Source organism: Pollicipes pollicipes, unplaced genomic scaffold (assembly GCF_011947565.3).
Source record: "Pollicipes pollicipes isolate AB1234 unplaced genomic scaffold, Ppol_2.1 Scaffold_7231;HRSCAF=8579_pilon_pilon_pilon, whole genome shotgun sequence".
Taxonomy (NCBI): domain Eukaryota; kingdom Metazoa; phylum Arthropoda; class Thecostraca; order Pollicipedomorpha; family Pollicipedidae; genus Pollicipes; species Pollicipes pollicipes.
This window is the reverse complement of record NW_023597034.1, coordinates 4,631,139-4,651,885: the sequence shown is the minus strand read 5'-3', so window position 1 is coordinate 4,651,885 and position 20,747 is coordinate 4,631,139. Positions and strand designations below refer to the sequence as shown.

General features: G+C 53.5%; 2 protein-coding genes and 2 long non-coding RNA genes across 6 annotated transcripts; all 4 read left to right on the top strand.

Annotated features, from left to right (window-relative positions):
* Window positions 1-833: 833 nt before the first annotated feature.
* On the top strand, window positions 834-5,343 carry LOC119110505 (meiotic nuclear division protein 1 homolog). Of its 3 annotated transcripts, XM_037234358.1 has the most exons (4): window positions 1,063-1,182; window positions 1,704-1,746; window positions 2,603-2,656; window positions 4,327-5,343. In XM_037234358.1, the coding sequence occupies exon 4, from the start codon at window positions 4,561-4,563 to the stop codon at window positions 5,176-5,178; it is 618 nt and encodes a 205-aa protein (XP_037090253.1). In that variant the 5' UTR covers window positions 1,063-1,182; window positions 1,704-1,746; window positions 2,603-2,656; window positions 4,327-4,560; the 3' UTR covers window positions 5,179-5,343. The 3 variants fall into 3 exon arrangements, with proteins under 3 accessions (XP_037090254.1, XP_037090253.1, XP_037090252.1); XM_037234359.1 differs by lacking the exon at window positions 1,704-1,746 and having other exon boundaries at window positions 834-1,065; XM_037234357.1 differs by lacking the exon at window positions 1,704-1,746.
* Window positions 5,344-6,285: 942 nt separating this feature from the next.
* Window positions 6,286-8,438, top strand: LOC119110511 (uncharacterized). Its single transcript, XR_005095502.1, has 3 exons — window positions 6,286-6,398; window positions 6,934-7,013; window positions 7,480-8,438. It is a non-coding gene; the product is annotated as an uncharacterized LOC119110511 (long non-coding RNA).
* A 1,478-nt stretch (window positions 8,439-9,916) lies between these two features.
* LOC119109282 (EF-hand domain-containing family member C2) lies at window positions 9,917-16,103 on the top strand. Its single transcript, XM_037232877.1, has 8 exons — window positions 9,917-10,169; window positions 11,084-11,165; window positions 11,498-11,578; window positions 12,372-12,488; window positions 12,969-13,119; window positions 13,365-13,588; window positions 14,438-14,689; window positions 15,948-16,103. The coding sequence occupies exons 2-8, from the start codon at window positions 11,124-11,126 to the stop codon at window positions 16,101-16,103; spliced, it is 1,023 nt and encodes a 340-aa protein (XP_037088772.1). The 5' UTR covers window positions 9,917-10,169; window positions 11,084-11,123.
* A 499-nt stretch (window positions 16,104-16,602) lies between these two features.
* Window positions 16,603-18,625, top strand: LOC119110509 (uncharacterized). The gene is made up of 4 exons (XR_005095500.1): window positions 16,603-16,640; window positions 16,876-17,041; window positions 17,384-17,526; window positions 18,566-18,625. It is a non-coding gene; the product is annotated as an uncharacterized LOC119110509 (long non-coding RNA).
* Window positions 18,626-20,747: the final 2,122 nt, after the last annotated feature.

Sequence of the window (20,747 nt, the reverse complement as noted above, 5' to 3'; positions counted from 1 at the left end):
TTTAGTAACTTCAAATGGCTTGAAGACAAAAATGAATGCTCGTATCATTTAAGGCGTTGCTAATGGAAACCATGCGTCGACGCACGTACAATTGCTCACGGATGGTTGCATTCATGCTACTCGCAAACAACCTTTTCTACACGAGCTTTTATTCCAGCGAACTGCCGTGATCACAGATAGTTTGCTTGGGTAAGCTCTTCACACCATTCGCATCCGCATGCTTGCTTGCAAACCTTTCCGTGCGAACTTTGCGCGCATACTTTTGTCACACGATCATCAAAGCTCACATATAATTTTCTAAGAACACTTGGGTCAGTGCGCACTTCATGGTTAATCGCTTCTCCCTACCATTTTGCGTACTAAAACTAGATAAGGCATACCCAGGGATGAGTTTGTACTGGGATGAGATGAGTAGTAACCTGACCCCTGGCATACCGGAGCAAGCCCGCAGTGGCGCCCATTTTTATAGGCGGCGCCATGTTCGATAGCCTGACTGAAATAGAGGTCATATGCCAGAGAGCGCCAAAACAGCGTAGAAGAACCGTAAACATGTTCGCTCGAGCTCAGTCTAGAATAATTAAGCAGATGCACAAGCTTCTTTGGCAACGTACTGGCGTCCAATCTTAATGACGTAAGTGGCGAAGCTCCGTGCTAGAACGATTATAATATTTTTGCGTCATACCCTTGCAAAATCGATCTGAGATTATGCCTTTGCTAAACTGATCTGTAATTGATATGCGTTCTTAAACCTAATAATGGGAATGTCCACTTTTATTTCAATTCGTACCTAAATCTGTTAAGTCTGTGAAGTGGAAGGCGATAGAATTATCTATTATTGTTGATTTACGGAAGTCAGACCAAACCGGCGCTTTTGGCGCCCGTTCCCCTTTTCCGTTGGTGACGCAGATCCATTGCTCCACTGTAATTCTGTGCTCGATTTGCCTGGTGCTCAATTTTTAGGATGTTGTAGAAAAGGGTAGTGGCGGCTGGTTCTACATGGGTGACTGCATGAGTAGCTGCTTGTGGAAAACGTCTCTAATATGATACTGTCTTCTCTATAGTGAGGTGCGTTAAAAAAGTATTAAGACTGCCGCAAGAAGATTCAGCTGCTTGGGAGAATCCGCCCATCGGTCAATTCCTCTGCGGCGGGTTTGGCTGGGGTCTCTTGAGCAGACTCCAATGGTAAGATGTTAGGCTTTGCTGGCTTAAACCCTGAAATTGTTAACTGTAGGAACCTTCATTCAAAAGTGAGTGGAAGAAATATTCCCTATATTTTTAAGTTTTACTCCCTATGCCCTAATCCCTAACTCCAGTGTGTGAGAAATTCATGTTACGCCAAGCATTTGCGTCATAGTGGCAACATTGTGGCAACAATCTTCAGTGCATGCATGGCTTGATTTAAATTGTCCCAAGTTTTGGAGAAGTGGAGAGTTTTCACTAATTTCAGGATATAGGAAGTTGTCACTTGTCAGGGTTTTTGGTGCACTAACTGCAGGGGCCATTCAGTGGTGAAAGCATATGGAGTGAATGTGTTGAGGAATTGTGTTGGAAGCTAATATCAAGCAAACTACCTTCCAAGCATTTTTGGGCAAAACTTATCTGTGAAATTGGGTGCAGTTGAGCCTGGTTTATGTTTTGTGCATGTATGCATCAACAGGCAGGTGTCATATGGGCAACTAGAGCAGCAGGTGATTGTTTTCCAGACTGGCTATAACCCAATCTGGAAAGAAAATGGCAAGAATTCTGGTGAGATATTTTGACCTGCCTGAAATCTACCCAAATGGCCTTTTGAGCAGAGAGAAGACAAATTTGGGGTAGCTTCTGCCCAATGAAACTGGCTTATGCCCAAGGCATGATACTGATTTAGGGCACTGATATCAATAGTTAGTAGTCAGTCAGCCAAGTTCTGATCAAAGGAATCTGCCTCCAAGCTTTAAAAAGCTGCCCCAAATTTCAAATTTGCCCAACCCTGTCTTAATGAGAGCTCTGATATTTGTTACTTATTGCAGACACCTGCATCTTGCATTGGTGGTTACTGTCATTACTAGTCAGCTGATACACATATTAAAAAGAGTTGATATAGCATAATTATCTTTGACATTGACACTTCCCATTAGTACCATTACTACTGGGTAGGTGTGCAAGTTAAACCTTATAGTTGCATGGCACTGTGATGGGACTTATTCTTACCCCCTAATTTCACACCCAGTATCATGAATTTGCTGGTTGATTATTGGAACTAGTCTCAGCATGTGCCATTGTCATATGGAGTGTGACATTGTTTATGCATCCTCTAATGATTTTATAGTGGAAGTGTCAGCTTAGGTTGTAGTGACTCATGACTTACATATTTATGTTTATTTCATTTGAAATCCTCTGATATTGTAGATTGTGTCATAAACATGGGAAGTCCTACCATATTTAATATTACAGTACTGCAGTATTTCTTACAGTATCTTAATAATAAACTTACAGTATTATTATAAGTGCTTTACAGTACCTCATCCATAATTTGGGTGGAGATCAAAGCTGCAAATTTTTGCATCTGAGTGTCACTTTGTGTATCCAAGCACTGTTTTTTAATGACCTGTTATCTTTACAGAGTGCTGAAGAAGCTGATGTTGCAGACAGCTGGGAAGAGGCTGCAGATTCTGGAGTAGGTCCCTCCAATTCCCTCTCTTGTTTTGTAGGTTATTGTCTTGCGGTGATAACTCATACAGCAAGATATTCAGAAATATATATATATATATATATATATATATATATCTATCTATATCTATATCTATATCTATATCTATATATATATATATATCTATATCTCTATCTGTGTGTGCGTGCGTGCGTGCGTGCGTGCGTGCGTGCGTGCGTGCGTGCGTGCGTGCGTGCGTGCGTGCGTGCATGTTACTGAAGCAATAATTTCAATTGCCATATTTTGTAAAGTGAAACTAAACCAATATGTATGCCAATACAACAGTATTGCACCATCACACCTGAAATGGAAATGTGATGTTAATTGCCTGGTTGTAGTGTGCTCACTGTCTTTATTTTCAAGTAGGTAGTTTTAATGCAACATTAGTGTGTGGCAAGAGTAGAGCATGTTCAGAATGTATGTCAAAAGCTTCAGGGTGGTTGTGTGGTGCTGAAATGCAGCAGGAACCATGCGGTGGTGTTGTATAATTAGTGCACAACATTTATGTGATTGGTACCATCTACCAATAGTGTGGAAAACATTGTAGATGTTTGTCAGTTTATGATATTTGAAAGATATCAGAAATTGAGGATATTTGTAGCAATATCTATGGTGTAATGATTTGTTGGGAATACAAATTTGTTTGTTAAAAATCAGGGTTTTCTATTAGTTCCTGGAAAATAGGTGATAGAGCTATTTTGGCTTACATCTACTGCTGAATGACAGATCAACACAAACTCAGAATCCATAGGATAAAATTAGGTGTGTAGCCTTATTGGTGGATGATTGAATGAAGCAGGTAGCAGGCATATTATATATGCCAAATTAACTGCTCCCTGTAGTGTGTAAATCCGTGATATCACATTAAGGCGTTCTGTGGTATGTGATAAATAGTGACTTCCTGAGCAGACATTTTTCTCTGAATTGGAAAATGCTGACAACATTGCCTCTTAGGTATTATTTCAGATTGCCCATATATTTATGTTGGTCCAGGGTTGGTGGTCTTCATGCTATAACAAGACTATGTGTTGGGTTGTCCATGTCATGAAAGGTAGGGCTGGCAAGCCATGTGGCTGCATTCATTTTTGTTCTCATGTTGTCATTTTCATTGTTGTCATTTGTTGCATATGATGAAAGCTTTTTCCATCAAGCTAGTGATTAGTTTGGTAATTTGCTTGGGTTCCATTTGGTATCATAGTAAATGATGTGTGGTGATGATCCTGCCTTGTTGTTTGTGTGTTTTTTTTTCATTTCTTGTTCTTATGTGCTACTCTGTAAATAGCATTGTGGCTGACCTCTTTGTCCCACAAAGCCTCCTTTTTTGAGGATGCAGAAAAGCTCACATCAACTACATTGTGATTTATGATATGCTGGCTGCTTACAACCCATCATTGGCAGGAATCTGTGTCATACACATGCACATTTGCACTCATTTCAAGCCTGTGCGAACTCATCTGAGCATGAAGACGTCGATAGAGCTGCAATTTGTTTTCTGAGAATAGAAAACTACACATGTTGGTTTGGATTATCCACATTTGGCCAGCCAGACTGTGTATGGTGATGTGTTGCTGGGCATGTCTCCCCTCATCTGTTTAGAGGGCTGATTTTCTGAAGAGGCAACGCCTCCACGTCCGCAGGACCTGACCCAACTCCCAAGCACCGTGCAGGAGGATCAAGAGCTGTAGCAAAGCCACGGGCTCAGGGGGCTCACCCAGACGCCAGCACGCAGGACCGCCGCGGCTGATCGGGACAGCTTCGGATCCCATCACGCGAGGTCGCCAGGGTTGGCTGGGCGGGGCCAGACGCCAGGACTGAGGGTCACTGAGGCCAAGGGAGCCCGGGCTGTAGCTAGGTCGTGTAGTCGGACGGCCATGTCTAAGCGCAAGGGCGTGAGCGCCGAGGAGAAGCGGACCCGGATGCTGGACCTGCTGTACGAGAAGCAGGACTTCTTCCAGCTGAAGGAGCTGGAGCGGCTCGGTCCGAAGGAGAAGGGCGTCGTGTCGCAGTCGGTGAAGGAGGTGATCCAGGGCCTGGTGGACGATGGTCTTGTCGACACGGACAAGATCGGCACATCCGTCTACTTTTGGGCGTTTCCCAGCAAGGGCGCTGGCGTGCGCCAGCATAAGCTGGCCGGGCTGGAAGAGCAGCTGGCGCAGCTGCGGCAGAAGCGGCACACCGTTGAGGCCCAACTGGCGGAGGCGGCCGTGGGCAGGGAGGAGGACGACGAGCGTGGCCAGCTGCTGAAGGATCTGGCCGGCCGCCGCCAGGAGCGAGCACGGCTCGACGCCGAGATTGCCAAGTACAAGGACTGCGACCCCGAGGCGCTGGAGGCCATGCGGCAGCAGTCGCGCATCGCTATCGAGGCGGCTAACCGCTGGACCGACAACATCTTCAACATCAAGTCCTGGTGCAAGCGCAAGTTCAGCATGGAGGAGGCAACGATCGATAAGCAATTTGGGATTCCGGACAGTTTCGACTACTTGGAGTAGTGCGCCAGGACAAGCGCGGAGTCATTGTCGAGCGCGAACTTCGCGTTGGCGTGCATTCGAGGCGAGGGTCTCACTTCAACGTTCAGTGATAGAAAGGACTGAACTGTTAGGCTAGTTGTAATGTACATATTTGTTCACAGGCAATAAACCATTCCTTTTGCATTGTCATTTCGTATTCGTGCCGAAGAATTCGATGCAGTATGATCGTATGGCTTGGAAAAAGGAAATAACTGAAACGTTGTATTAATCAAACTCATTTTGAAACAAGCCGGCGGTGCCGCGGCCACCTTTGACGCATGGCGGGTCTGTGGGAATTGTCGCTTTCCGTTTAAACGCCTCAAGCAGTGGAACCGTCACCCATATACAGCAAACTACAGTGACGCTAAGGTTACAGCCAGCGGCGCATCCGTGGTTCCGTGGTGATTCCACCAATGAACGGGCGCGTGATATTCAAAGCTGCTCGAACGGCACCAGAACGGCACCGTCTTCGGCTCCACGGCTCCGCGATCGCACGAAGGAGGTAGTGACCACCTGGGCGCCTTGGTCACACCACAATTCGCAAGGAGCACGCAAAGTCATGCCGTTGATTTCTGGTGCGCATTCGATGGGTGCAGAAGTGGTAAAACCGGCAAGATGGCCGCGAACGAATAACCAGGGCCAAACGTTTCCCACTCCTGTTCATTGTCGTCTGTTGTTTTGCACCGTTTGATGTGAGTTGAGCGCAGATCAACGGACAGTACTGTGCGTCTCGTCTGGCTCAGTATGACGATGGTCCTTCCAGCCCGTCGCTCAACGACTGCGTGGTCAGGCTCCACAGTACCCCGTTGGGCATGGGTGATGCCCGGGGCAGCTGCGGCCCACACTCTGCGGTCACCTCACTGCCACGCCCGCAGGCGCCTGGCTGGCTCGTCCGCAGGCGACCTGGCCTCCCCGCCCGCGGGCGGCCGAGCCTCCCCGCCGTGTGTAACCTCGCCGTGCCGCTGCTGCAGGAGCTGGACAGGCAGCTGGAGCAGCTGCGGACGGCCCGCGAGCGCGCCGCCGCCGCCGCCGCCGCGCCGCACGAGCGCCTGCTGGTGCGCGTGCAGGCCGAGGAGGCGGGCCGCACCCAGTACGTGCCGGCCGAGCCGCAGATCACCATTCTGAAGCGGCCCGACCCGGGTCTCGGCGGCCGGCCGGCCCAGGGCGAGCGTGCTCGTCAGCCGGCCAAGTCGCTGCAGCAGGTAACGCGGAGGCGCGGCCGGGCTGTCTCAGACGGGCGGCGAGTGTCCCTGGCTGCGTCTCTGTAGCGCTAGTGAACGCTCCAAAATCCTTTCCTATAGGAGTGCTGAAGTCGCGGTTGTCTGATTGTTTTCCGGTTGAGTGGCTCATTTCGCCTGCTTATGTGCAAGAGGTCACTGCTTGGTAGCACACAGCTCATGCAGCGCACTGTGTTTGGCCGGAGCTCATTTTGACAATGTTTGGTTCATGATATTCCTTGATTGCGGGCGATGGCGCTTATAGCTGGAAGCGCACATAATGTCGCCTACTGGTAGTTGCCGCGATGATTTGAGGCTGTGCGGTACTATGTTGGGTAGAATAGCGCCCTGGTGTCGATTGCGTGCTCTGTGGCTTGCGTTGCGTCTTGCGACAGCACTGATGCAAGCAGTAAGAGAAGCTTAGTAAGATGTGAGGCCTGGCTCCGGGTCCGTGGACCTCCGCATGTCCGTATCTGGCGTACAATGGACAGCCCTGTCATGCTACGTGTATTGTCCACAGCGAGAGGCCGAATATGCTGAGGCCCGGCAACGAATATTGGGTAGCAGTGGTCTACTGGAGAAGACGACGGGACCAGACAGGTACGACCGACATTCGGCTGCGTCGTTGGAGACGCCTGCTGTCAGCGATGAACTGTGGGGAATATCCCAGCGTTGGTACACTGGTAGTGATAATATTCACCTTAGACTGTGTATCTTTTCGATTTTTGTGCCGCGTTTGGAAACAGGAAATTACGTCTCTTCTGGTCTGCCGTGGCGACGTGGAAGTAAGGCCCCTACCCCTTGACGCCATATTCTGAAACCTGAGCCGCGGCTGGCTGGCACGGCGCCGCACTCGCTAGTACCGTGCTACCTGTTATGACACGCTCATCTGGATGCCTTCTCTACAGTTTTGCGTCATGCGCTCCGCCTGTGTCCCACTCACAAAGCAAACACTGCCGGTGATTGACGCGCCAGTCGCGCCCCTCCGCTGTGTAACCGGTGCCCCCTGCCCCGGCACCTGTGGCCGCCGCTCGTCTGACCGCTCCGCCGCCGGCGCCGTCGGCAGGGCGGCGCCGCCGGTGGAGCTGCTGCGCAGCAGGGAGGCGGCAGCGGTAACCCGTCTGCCGCGTGGCCCGGACGACACGGCCGGCTTCCAGCTGCCCAGATAACGCCCACGCCGGCCAGCCGCCAGCTATTTTTGTACGGAAAGCCACGCGCCCGGCGTTAGGAGTCGGCAGCGGCGCCATCTCCGGCGCGTGTGACCCGGAGCGGGGTGTTCTGCGCGGCACGAGCGCCGCCGGACGCCGATGACTGTGATTGTGCAGGTGATGCGGCGACGGGGGTGTGCGGTGTCGTGGTGGACGCTGGAGACACCGCGAACGGGCGTGTCTGCGCGGCCGGGTGTCCGCGCGGGCGTGCTGGAGTGAAGTGAACTGCTGAGCGTTGGAGCGGACCACGCTGTCCGGGAAGACTTATTTTTGGTCCGCGTTTGCCGACAAAGGTCTCGGATGTGATTTTCTCTGCCTGGATTTGCCGGTTGCCAAGTCCCTGGGCCACGTAACGCGCTTGGGTCCGCCTGCTCGCGCATATTCAGATGTTTGTCACATAGGTCACCGTGATGAACTTGGCGCCATATCAGTAGTGGTGTGTATTTCGGATAGGTGGCCGCGCGCAGATTGTATCAGCCGCGGTTTCAGCATCCATTAATCTATGCAGCGGAGTGGCCATTGATATGTGGGGGTCGGAATTTGATTCCTGCCGCAATTCTGCGGCTATGCGCTGTATTTTTTTTTCTGGCAGGTGGCTCGATCGCCAAATAACTTCAGTCTGATAACTCGGGAATAAAGAGGCCCTGCCGCACCAACTCTCAAACATTGCCAGTGTGTCATGCAGTTGCCTAGGATTGTCGATCTGTTACAACGATTTTCTACCAGCCTGGCATCGGTGTTTTCATACGCCACTTTGTGGAGCACATGCGCTTTAGCTCGCCTGATGACAGTTCAGGAATAAACGGATATTGAGTTATTTGGTGAATGACATGTCACAGACATCGGAGGAGAAAACCTAGCCGTGGTTGAGACAGCAGAAGTGGAGTAATGTCGCCGGTATGCCCCGCGCACTTCCCTTGCGCTGTGCTTGACTTCGGCCGCTTATAAATACGGGTTTTGATCTCCACTTTACGAGCGTTTGTTTTTTCTTCTCGCCTTGGCCATGCGTGAGGGACCCGGGGCGATAGCTAACTACCTCAGAGTGCCGAAGTAAGGGAATGTTCCACGTGTGAAGATTTTGAGGCAGGTACCAGATGTAATGGAATAAGCTGACATGTAACTTTTGAGATCCTCTGAAGTGGAAAAAACTCAACAAACTCGACTAGAAAAACTAGACAACTCAACTACGACTAAACTACTGAACAACTAAAAAACTAAACTAAACAACTAAAAAACCTGGACAACACAACTTTTCTGTTTAGTAAAAAGGTCTGTTAATACGCCATTGCTTGATTGCGTCGTCGCACCTTGCAGTGCTGATTGAGAGCCAGTTGACGGTTGTCATATTTGGAAAGCGTGCTCACGAGCGGCGCAAAGAGGATATGAACATTATGCGTTTCAACGCATATGAACGTCATATATGAACGACTCGACCATTATATTGTCTTGGCCTTGATCGCTGCATGACTAATGAAGTGGCAGGATTTGAATGACGCTATTAGGACCTTGGGGGACCTTGAAATAGTCTCCCCAAAATAGTCTGTACATATTCGCGGGTGATTACCTCAGAAATTAGTGCGGCTTTATGTCTTAAGAGCGGCAGGGCTGTGAACTGCGACGAACAATCTTTAAGATGGCTATTCCAATTAAAAAAACGATACAAATGTCGGAACACTCCGTTTAAAGAAAAACAGTGAATACAACCTTTGAAGTGCACTTTCTGCGGGAAATAAATGCCAATCATGTTGTAGCAAAATGCAACCTTCAGTACTTCCACAAGAAGTCAAAGAGCATGAGTCATCGATATCAGATACTTTTTATATCAGATATCAGAAATATCAGAAATAAAAGATATCAGAAAAAAGAAAAAGTTTCACTGCCGTGTTCAAAGCCGGGAAGTAGCTGTTACCAAGGCCCTATGACACCGTGATTACGGGAAAACCCTTTTGTGGCCTGGAGGCCCCTCGTAGAGTAAGGGTCAATATGAGCACCACTGCTTCTATGGCCTTGATAAGTACAATTACGCTACCGCAAGTGTGCTCACAAGTTCTCTTTTGGAATGTTTTTCTCGCTTCCATTGCCCCGTCAGCCATTGCAAAGTCGTTGCGGCCCCATCAGGGCTGAATTTGCGCACTAGCGTATCTTGATATTGCGCAGTAGCAGCCAAAATAACGGAGATTTGTTAAAGCCACATGCAGTTCATATCATAGCTGGGTACAAGATGGCTTAAACATCGTGCGGTGCCTGACAGTTCAAACCTAGTAACTTTTGTGCTATTTTAGTACTGTCGTGTTCTTTCATGTTGCCATGGTAACGTCGGACGCCATTGCCGTCAGTTGATAATTGGGTTGTCAGGAACGGCTGGCTTGAGGATTCAGCGATATCGTGCAGGATTTTTTGTGTTGTGAGGGCGGGGAATTTCGGTATTCTAGGATACGGGATACTATTCAAAACTTTCGACTCATACACTATGCTTTAAACCTTTTACATCGAATAAAAAAAGGCGTATAGCCTGAGATCCTACACTGAAAACGACCTTCCCGATACGGTAAGCTGCACTCTGGAGGTGGATGGTTGTGTATGTGCTTGAGTGCGTAGATTTGTAGTAAGCCGACCGCTGTCACGGGAATATTGTGTGGGGACAACCTACACACACAACTTTTCGGCTTGGGACTACGATTATGGATTAATGCATGCCGTTTCAGTAAGGGTGATCGAGGTGCGCCGGTCACTAAAGTTTGTCTCGTCTTAACTCTATTTGGAAACGTAATAATTTAGCCCTTTTACCATGAAATTATGCTTATTTTAACGAGTGATGACATGAAATACGTAGATAAGTGGAAACCAGCCCATTTTGTCCTAACTTTTAAACTTGCCTGGGTATTTTAGGACATTCAGGCCCAAAGTAGCTTTCGATAGCCTGGAAACGCCTGGTCCCAACCAGTAATGTCCCGTGGTAGGCACGCGGCTCGTACCAGGCAGGGTCCTTGGCAAGGACCGGACTGCCGCACGCGGCCCGCATTGGCGTTTCCAACATCAAATCCCGTGGGCCCGACTCAGATGCCGTCGGTTCGTTCCCACGATACCTTCCGGTCTGTCACGGCCCAATCGCAGCTGGGCTGTGCGCTCACCCCGCTCCGGCATGGCGAGGGCCGGCGTGATCTGGTTCAGCGCCGCCACGACTCGCACTGGGCGGGGAGGCGGACCCCTGTATGGCTCCGCTTGGTCTCTTGCATTGCCAGGTTAGCCGGACCACTCGTGGTCCACGCAGGTTCGCTCGTGGGCGGCGAGGGCCAGCACCAATGCGCTATTCGATGCACGCCCATGTGACCCTGGCCCGGCGGTACCGCCACCATGAAGGCTCTTGAAGACGAATGGCAAATGTAGAGGCTTCTCTACACAAACGATGTGTCATAGATGACTGATAATCGTCCTCTGCCACCATTCGTCAAACGCGAATAGCCCGGTGATTCAACTGCACAGCCATTTCAGAACACAAACAATGGCGCTACCATTCATCCCAGGATACTCAGAAATCGGAAAGGTGCGTAAACCATATCTCTCACTGCTTTGCTCGATATCATGTTTGTATAACTGGGAACATAGCCGTTTGAATCTCCGAGGCCGAGTAAAGGGGCGTGTCTCGTGTTAATGTGTGAGACAGGGTGATTTATGGATTTTGCACGCCATGATATGCATACCTGCGGTCATAAAGCGTAGACACATTTGGCTTGTTAATGAGCCCCTGTTTTGCGGAATTTGTGTAAATGAGACGTTGATAGTAAGATGGAATGGTATGCGTAACGATAAGATTCCTCCGCATTTCCTGAATAGCTACATAGCCGGTGGTGATGCGTGTATTTTGCATCCATACAGAAGATGCATTCCCTCAAGCCCGGATACCATCTGCCTCACCGGTTTGATTTCAAGTTGGATCAGAGGTTTTACATTGATCAGGTGGGTATGGTGAGGCCGTTTTCCACGGAAAGAGGATCGGTCCCGCTTAAAATAATCAACTCAAGACGTCCACGCGCTGGTGCTTGCGTGCGTGCACCAACCCGCACGTTTCCCTCCGCTTTAAACGGTTTCGACAAAAACTGTGATCTTGGGATCTCGGTGGCATTGAAATCGCTAGAACTACGTGTGCTTTTTAACGTTGTGCGCTCACTATGAATCAGGCGCGAGTAATGTTTTGTTCGTCACACAAAACATGCAAAAAATGTACGTCAAGGTGCATGCGTGGTTGTCATGCAAGCATTGGTTTGCAAGTTTTACTCCACACTCATGCTTTGATAACGCTATGAGTTCATGCCGTTTGGGAAGGCCCCGTGTGAGTATTTTGATCTGTGTCTTGATTTCCGTACGGTTTTGACATGCTCGACAATCATTTTAAGACAGTTGTTCGATGCGTAAGCACTGTTACCTGATAGTACAACAGGGTGCATCAATTCAGCAGCGGGTGTCGCAGCGTCGCATTGGAGCGTGCTACATCTGACATTAAATTCCAAAGCCAGCACCGTGCGCCGTTTGACCTCGTCCCGCTTCACTCTTCTTTTCTCCCGTTCCGTCTTCCACAGCTCGCTGACCCCTCCCCAGTCTCGGCCCCTTACGCCTTACACCACTCGCCGATCCCCCCTGGCCTCGTCCCGCACCGGCTGACCTCCTCCACCCCTGCTGACCTCCGCCCTTGCTGACCTCCACCTCTGCTGACCTCCACCTCTGTTGACCTCCGCCCCGGTGCTGCCGAAAGGAGATCGCCAGCCGGGACCTGCCACGGCCTGGCTGGACCAAGCGCATCCCGCGTCACAGCTTCTATCCTCGCACGGCCGGGCCCGGCCTGCCCGCCTGGGTCGCCTTCGACAAACAGGTGACGCCGCGGCAAGGCCTGCGGTGGGAAGGAAGGGCCGGACTAGCCGGTGAGCCTGCCAAGCTCACGGTGAGCTGGGGCTCGGTCGGTGCGGTCGACGGGGCCTACCTGCGAACTACTACGAGCTCTGAGCTGCGGCTATCGACCGGTTGGTACGGTGGGTCAGCTGGCTCATTAGTCAATGACGCCGTCGACCAGATGTAGCACGGATGGGGAGTCATCAATAATCGTAAACCGGGGACCAAAGTCATCCATTAACAACAGAAGGGAGCGTCAAAGCGTGGGATGACCATCTTTTGGAATGTGCGACCTTACACGCTTCCCCTAAACTGTACGTCGATAAGACAGGCAGGCGTGAGCGGACTCAAATGATCTGTCTGCGATCCCACGTCTTTCGAATAGTCGAGACTGGCTGTTGGACGGCTTATCGCATGCCAGTTGCCGGCGGCGCTCAGTACTGACGGCGTCGCGACCGGGCAGGTGCTGCGCTTCCGCGGCTACTACATCGACCGCGTGCAGAACTCGCAGGTCGAACGAAGCCGCGTGCGCACCGTCAAGATCCACTTCTACCTGGAGGACGACACCATCGAGGTGATCGAGTCCAAGTGGAAGAACAGCCAGCTGCCGCAGGGTGAGGGGGTCAGCAGGGTGCGGGCTTGAGCGTTCAGGTCGATTGGCTCAGCAGCGACGACTCAGAGCGGCGATTTCAAATACCCATTTCGGCCAACTTTGGCCAATGTGGGCACCTGGCTTGCAACACTACGACACGTGGACGAGGGCTGGATTCAGTGCAGCATCTGCCGTTGTCCCGTAGTGTTTGCGGTCGCGGCGCCCCGCGTCGTCAGAGACGAACCCTTGGCCAACGCCGTGTTGCAGGCACGCTGCTGCACCGCCATCGGGTGCCGCTGCCGGAGCCGGACGACTTCGAGTTCTACACGATCGAGCACCTGAACGTGGGCCGTGACCTGGTGCTGTACGGCACCACCTACCACGTCACCTCTTGCGACCAATTCACGCGCAACTTCCTCGCCAAGCTGGGTGTGCGCGTCAACCCGGACACGTGCATTCCCAGCGATGCCTACATGGAGACGAGGAACGACGTGAGTTGCGGCGCGGCGTGTGTGGGGCGCGGGTGGGTTGGGGCGGAGACGACTGCCGGCCCGCTCTTCACGTTCGGGTGATGGCTTTGCCAGCTTTGGCATGTGCCAGCTGTAAGCTGCAGAGGATCCATCGCCGATTCTGCCGTCGACTGATTGCCCTTCCCTACGGCCAGGTACTCCATAGTCGTCGCGGCATATCCGCCACTAACCCCGTCGACCCCGTACTATTTGGCTGACTGCCCTACCCTACGGCCACGTTCTCCCATAGTCGTCGCGGCATGTCCGCCACTAACCCCGTCGACCCCGTCCTATTCGGCTGACTGCCCTACCCTACGGCCAGGTACTCCCATAGTGGTCGCGGCATGTCCGCCACTAACCCCGTCGACCCCGTTCTATCCGGCTGACTGCCCGTCCCTACGGCCAGGTACTCCCATAGTCGTCGCGGCATGTCCGCCACTAACCCCGTCGACCCCGTCCTATTCGGCTGACTGCCCTTCCCTGCGGCCAGGTACTCCCATATTCGTCGCGGCATGTCCGCCACTAAACCCCGTCGACCCCGTCCTATTCGGCAGGCTGGTCGCTTCCCGCGGTCCTCCTAGCAAGCGTCATGGGCTCCACCTATGCATGGCCGAGGTTCAGTGCGGTTTCCAAACGCGTTACAGACAACACCTTGCCACAGCTCGTCAGTTCCAGTTGAGCTGTCTTTCAAGCGCCACAGTTCACATACATGGTAGGAGGCGCATCTGAAGGCGGCACAGCGCTGGCACGTGCCTCAGTCGGCCATGCGTTGTCCGAGGCCGTGCCTGTCGTGCCTCACGCTTGCCCCCCCCCCCCCCCCCCGGCCTGCAGCATGAGCGCTCCATGCGACCGCTGAAGCCGTACAAGAAGGTGGACACGCTCGGTCAGTTCCTGCACTACGACGGCAAGGTGCTGCGCTTCTGGGGCTACTGGGACGACCGGGAGGTGCAGCACGGCGACCTGCGCGACATCGTGCTGCTCTACTACCTGGCCGACGACACGATCGAGGTCAAGGAGCTGGTGCCGCCCAACGCCGGCCGCTACAAGGCGCCCAGTCTGTTGCGCCGCGCCCGCCTGCCGAAGGTACGGCACTGGCTCGCTGGAGACGGGGCGGGCGAGGTGGGAGACACTCTGGAGGTGGAGTGGCAGGAGTTTGGCGAGAGCTGAGCTGTGGCCACTGGATCATGGTTGGCGTCCGGTGACTGGCTGCAAGTGGGGCGGGCAGATGTATGCATTTTGTCTGCTTTCTTTTTTGCTCCTTTATTCTCTCTCGTTTTATTTCTTTTCCTTTTGTTTTGCTTTCTGTTTTTCCCACTCCTTCTGTTTCCCGATTGTTTTCTCCATTCTCCTTGATTTCGTTACGTCTTCTCCTTTCGTTTCTTGTTCTTTCCTTCTTGATTTGGTTCTGCTTTCTCTGTCTTTTCACCTGGACCGTAACGAACTATAGCTAAGCCTGATTTAGAGCAGGGTTTCGTAGCGTGCGCCCCATGTGGTTTTCGCACTGGGGTGTTGAGTTTGTCTGCACGCATCGGCACGTCACGTGAAGCCCTGTTGTAAACCCAAACTGTTCTGTCGAATGCTGTTTAACACGCGCTGAGGGGCTTGACTCCCCCCCCCCCCCCCCCGGAAGTTTTGCCAGAATAGCCCGCGAATGGTGCGGGGTAGCTGAACCAAACTTTGTTTAGTATGGGCAGTTGAATAGTCCATCTTTTGGTATGCAAAATCAGCTATACTTTGTAAGGTTTCTGGCCAGTTGCAGGTCATAGTCAGGTCATGGTTGTTAGTGAAGGCATTTCCAAGGGAATCGTTCAATCTGATGCGACAGCGAAGTGTGAGACGAGACCATGCACCTTTAAGATAGTTTCTCTAACAGTAAGATGAATGAATTTTGGATAGTACCTCATTCTCGTTGCGTCTGGCGTGGAGGCCAAGCTGTGATTAAAACCAAGTTGTTTCTGTGCTGCAGAACCTGTTTTATGAGGTAGTTTATGACACTCATCTTGAATTTCTTGAGGAAGGGGATTGCAAGAGACATTCCATTTGATGTTGATAAAGACGAGAGGACGTTACTAACCTAAAATGACAACGGTCAGTCTTTCGTTTTTGAACAAAGAACGTAGGCCTAGTGTAATCCTGGACGCAAGTTGAGTTAAAAAACAAAACAAAACAATCTCGAAGGTTGTTGGCCACCGTGAACTTAGGTGGCCAACAAGGTCAAACAAACCCCCCTTAGGTCAAACAAACTCACTGATTAAATATGGTTGCATAAAGTCTGAGAGCGCTTTTTATCACCACTCTTTTATCGCCACTCTCGTCACGCGTTGGTCCTGCCCTGTTCCAGCAACTGAAGGCACTGCCCCGTCCGGGAGTCGAGTGTCCGAGGACTGTGCTCAACACGTTCGGCGACATCTACGGCAAGGGCATGGGCCGCCTCTTCATCTACGACAACCTCAACAACAACTACCACCCGTCCGACTTTTATCAGTCAGTGGTCTGACTTTGCCGTCACACTATTGTGACATCCTCTGGCTGTCATTTGGGCGCTACTCACGATCGGGAAACGACAAATCACGTCCAGGGATGACGCTGTGGTTTAGAGAATGAGGCTCTTAGTATTTGTGTTCAACGTGGTCTGTCTGTGTATGTGTGTGTGTGTCATAAGGAGGTCCACGGAACTCATTATGACACCACACACGCGAAATGGTGGTTAGTGTGGCTGCTGCGACTTGCAGGAACATAGTGGTCGTATTATTGATTAATATTCTCGGATGACCGCTTTCTCATGGTTCCCGCACGATTCGGAAGGCAGCGTGTCTAGACAAACCAAACCAAAACTCCAGGAGCCGACCGTGACTGGCGTCAATGTTCGGAGGTCTTGTGCGTGACCCGCGGACGCTCCATTTCCGCCCGCCCGTCCCGCAGTGACTCGGAGCTGTGCATCGGTGCCCACGTGAACGTCTGGGGCCGGGAAATGGTGCTGACCGACTGCGACACCGTTCACCCCGCGACTACTACAGGATCAAGTACCAGAAAGGTAGCCGACTTGGCCGCGCCGTCCCGTGCGTCCACCTGCGCGTTAAGCATGTGGTGCTGTCCATGGCCGGGTCGGACGGCCAGCCGAGTCGTGTCGGTCGGCTGCGGGCCTCCGCGTGGGCACGTCTTTACCGACGGCCGGAGGCTGGCGCACGCGTGGCTGCGTGCGTCCGCGCCGGTACCGAGACCCGTCACGCTGTTCTGAAAGTAGCCAACGCCCGTGGTGGCGTCCACAGAGCTGGGCGAGGGTCGGCCGTACCGGCCGCCGCCCAAGCCGGACCCGCCGCGCCAGGTGCCGCCCTATCTTGGCTTCGGCAGCGAGGAGGACACGCTCACCTCCGTCTTCAACCTCATACCGCAGGCGCCCAAGAAGGACTTCAACAAGTTCATGGTCAACGACAGGTCGGCACAGGGTGGGCGTTGTTGGGATGGAGGCGCCAGAAACACCGCGGCCAAGCCATACTGTCCGAAGTGCGGTGGCACAGCTGAGCTCAGCTGGGCATCATTGTCCATGGAGCTTGGCTCAGGGCAGGCCCCTTGCTTTGATTTTGCTGGTCTGGTGCATGCGCTGGGTGTATGCTAAGACATCTCAAAGCCTTACCGCAGTTGAAGCACTGGAAAAACAAGATTCAAGATCTGAGTGCGCATGTTTTGCTTGCTCCTGCGATGTGTGTGTATGAGTCCAGACAAAGTGGTAGCTGTGGCGTAAGGCGCGACTTGAGCCTGCGCGCGCTCTGCTGGCAGGAACGGCCTAGACGGCCATGTGCTGCGCTTCTCGGCTCAGATGGTGACCACCAGCAAGATCGACGCCACCAGGAAGTTCATCCTGTGCTTCTTCCTCAGCGACGACACCCTCTCCATATACGAGGTGCCCATACCCAACAGCGGTGAGTCATCGGCTGGGTCGTCCGAGTGCTGCGCTCGAGCCGAGTCAGGGCAGCGAGTGTCCATCGCAGACTGATAGGCCGCTGAGCTCGAGCCGAGTCGGGGCAGCGAGTGTCCATCGCAGACTGATAGGCCGCTGAGCTCGAGCCGAGTCAGAGCAGCGACTGTCCATCGCGGACTGATAGGCCGCTGAGCTCGAGCCGAGTCAGGGCAGCGACTGTCCATCGCAGACTGATAGGCCGCTGAGCTCGAGCCGAGTCAGGGCAGCGACTGTCCATCGCGGACTGATAGGCCGCTGAGCTCGAGCCGAGTCGGGGCAGCGACAGTCCATCGCGGACTGATAGGCCGCTGTCCCGCCATCCTCGGCTTGTCGCGCCGAACCTCCGCCACTAATGGCGTGAAGCTTTAGGCTCAAGCGTTTGACCGGAAGCCTGCCTGCGACCACTGACAGTAAGACGTGCTACCGACATACAGGCCTTGGACACTTTAGCGACGTGAGTGGCGTCGCAGTATGACGGTGGACAGCGCTCCAAACCCGCATCCTTCTGTTCTCCGTTCTCGGTGTCCCGGTCTCCTCCAGGGCGTCGCGACAGCTGTGTACCCTGTCCGAGCCGACGTTGACTGCTGGGCGCCGCCCCATTCAGTAACTTTTCAACGCAAGAGGAGAAATACTAGACATCTTACTCCGCGATTGGCCGAGGGGTGACGCATGCGGCTTCAGAAAAAAATGGCTCACGGAGACGACATTCGCTGTGGCCTGAGCACAGCACTCGGGTGGCACGTCCGTACTTGCTGTGTTTGTGATTAGAATAGGTGACGTCCCAGCGACGCCGGTCTGAAAATGGCGATTTCCCCGGCGACCGGAGCCTCGCAAAATCGGCGTCGTTCCGGCGTCGCAAACGCCACCAGCTAGCCACCGGTGCGTGACGTCCCAGTTCATGCAGATTAAAGGCACGTCTTTCTCCGTGACGACACACGTCGCCGTCACGCGGTCTCGGCCGCACTCGGCTGACCCCGCCGCGCGGCCGTCGTGCCGGGCAGGGATCGCCGGAGGCCAGTTCCTGGAGCGGGGCCCGGTGCGGCGCGACCCGGAGTGCCGCCGTGCCTGTCCGATCCTGCCTGACTGCTACGTCTCCGAGGACCTGTTCGTCGGCGCCCAGCTCACCATTAACAAGTTCAAGTTCCGGCTAGTGGCCGCCGACGAGTACACGCTGCGCTACACAGACAAGCGGCCAGCGCAGGTGAGCAGTGCTGACACCCGAGGTAGCTACACAGACAAGCGGCCAGCGCAGGTGAGCAGTGCTGACGCCTGAGGGAGCTACACAGACAAGCGGCCAGCGCAGGTGAGCAGTGCTGACACCCGAGGCAGCTACACAGACAAGCGGCCAGCGCAGGTGAGCAGTGCTGACGCCTGAGGGAGCTACACGGACAGGCGGCCAGCGCAGGTGAGCAGTGCTGACGCCTGAGGGAGCTACACGGACAGGCGGCCAGCGCAGGTGAGCAGTGCTGACACCCGAGGCAGCTACACAGACAAGCGGCCAGCGCAGGTGAGCAGTGCTGACACCCGAGGCAGCTACACAGACAAGCGGCCAGCGCAGGTGAGCAGTGCTGACGCCTGAGGGAGCTACACAGACAAGCGGCCAGCGCAGGTGATCAGTGCTGACGCCTGAGGGAGATACACGGACAGGCGGTCAGAACGGGTGAGTAGTGTGGACGCCTGGGAGAGCTACACGGACAGGCGGTCAGAACAGGTGAGTAGTGTGGACGCCTGGGAGAGCTACACGGACAAGCCGCTTGTCCGCGTAGCTCTCCCGGGCGTCAGCTGGCCGTTGCGGCCAGCGCAGATTAGCAGTGCTGACGCCCGGGGGAGCTACACGGACGAGCGGTCAGCGCAGGTAAGTAGTACTGACGCCCGGGGGAGCTACACGGACGAGCGGCCAGCGCAGGTAAGCGGTGCTGACACCCGAGGGAGTTACACGGACAAGCGGCCAGAGCAGGTGAGCAGCGCTGATGCCCGAAGGACGTGAGCGCTTCACGGCCAGGCGGCCAGCGCAGGGTTCGAAGGGTTCCAGTGGCTCGATTACGACTAGCACAGAGCGACCGAAGTGAGGTTTGTGGCCGTTGGTAAAAATTGCGGACCCATTAGCGAAAGTCGTGTAAGCGGCTTATGCCCGATAGAATGTGTCGGCGAAAAGACGCTGCGACGGCCTTGGAGCGGCGGCAGCGGACCTCAGGCAGTGTGGCAGGCAGTGGCAGTGTGACGTCCGACTGGATGCTTTGGCCAGAGGTTGCGCTGCGTGCCGTCTCCAGCGAGAGTGCTCGGTAAACTGACCGTGGGTCCGCGCTGTCGCGTCGGCTGATGGCTGTGCTAGCGGCGCTCAGCACTCCGCTGACCGGCGGCGGCCGCCGCCGGTGGCGATCGGCGGCAGTCAGACATCCGACCGATCTGTGGCTGGTATGTGCAGTACGAGAAGGCGAACCCAGACCAGATCATCCGCAAGCTGCGCGGGCACATACCGAGGGACGCGCAGCGCCAGATGCACAAGGACTTCAACGGCGGCTACCGCATTCGCGACCACGTCTGCAGCTATGACGAGATGGTCTCGCTGCTCAAGAAATACGCAGGTGAGGCTTCTGCTATTGGTGAGCTCCCCTGTGGCGTCGACGGCAAGCCCTTGCATGCTTACAGTGCCAGTCTCCAGTGTGGATAGATCAGCGGTGGTATAGACCTCGTAATTGGGACCGCTGTGAGGGTGGGTGCGGCCCCTGTGCGTACTGCATACGTCTTGGTGTTGCGAACGCCCCTTACCAAGGTGGCGTGTGGGGCTTCAAATATGGCACGGCGCTGCCGCTTCCGACAACGGGAAGGTGCATGCCATGCTGTGTGTGTGTGTGTGACAGGGGTGCCACTTTCTGAGATCGGTTGGGGGCTGAGCCAATAAAGGTCACCTGGCGTATCCCAAATCCTGGGTTTGCCCCGGAGCTCCGTCACTCGTGGTTTGCGGCGCTGATGTCATCATTGAATTCAACAGACATTGGTGAGTTCAGTGTTGTTAACGTTGTGCGGAGCGATCCCCCGTTTCAAGTCGGTATGATAGCGATGATGATGATATATGATGATAATATTAATAGCGGTGCGTTTAGGTATCTAGTGTACCACTAATTCAGGTACTAGTGCGATTCAGTTATCCAGTGGTCCCTTTTCTGCTCATGCACTTTGGGG

Excerpts from the sequence above, each read along its gene's own strand:
- LOC119110505 (XM_037234359.1), top strand. The coding sequence starts at position 4,561 with ATGTCTAAGCGCAAGGGCGTGAGCGCCGAGGAGAAGCGGACCCGGATG.
- LOC119109282 (XM_037232877.1), top strand. The coding sequence starts at position 11,124 with ATGGCGCTACCATTCATCCCAGGATACTCAGAAATCGGAAAG. Across the intron at positions 12,489-12,968 it reads GGGTCGCCTTCGACAAACAG|GTGCTGCGCTTCCGCGGCTA; the intron begins GTGACGCCGCGG and ends GCGACCGGGCAG. Across the intron at positions 13,120-13,364 it reads GAACAGCCAGCTGCCGCAGG|GCACGCTGCTGCACCGCCAT; the intron begins GTGAGGGGGTCA and ends GCCGTGTTGCAG.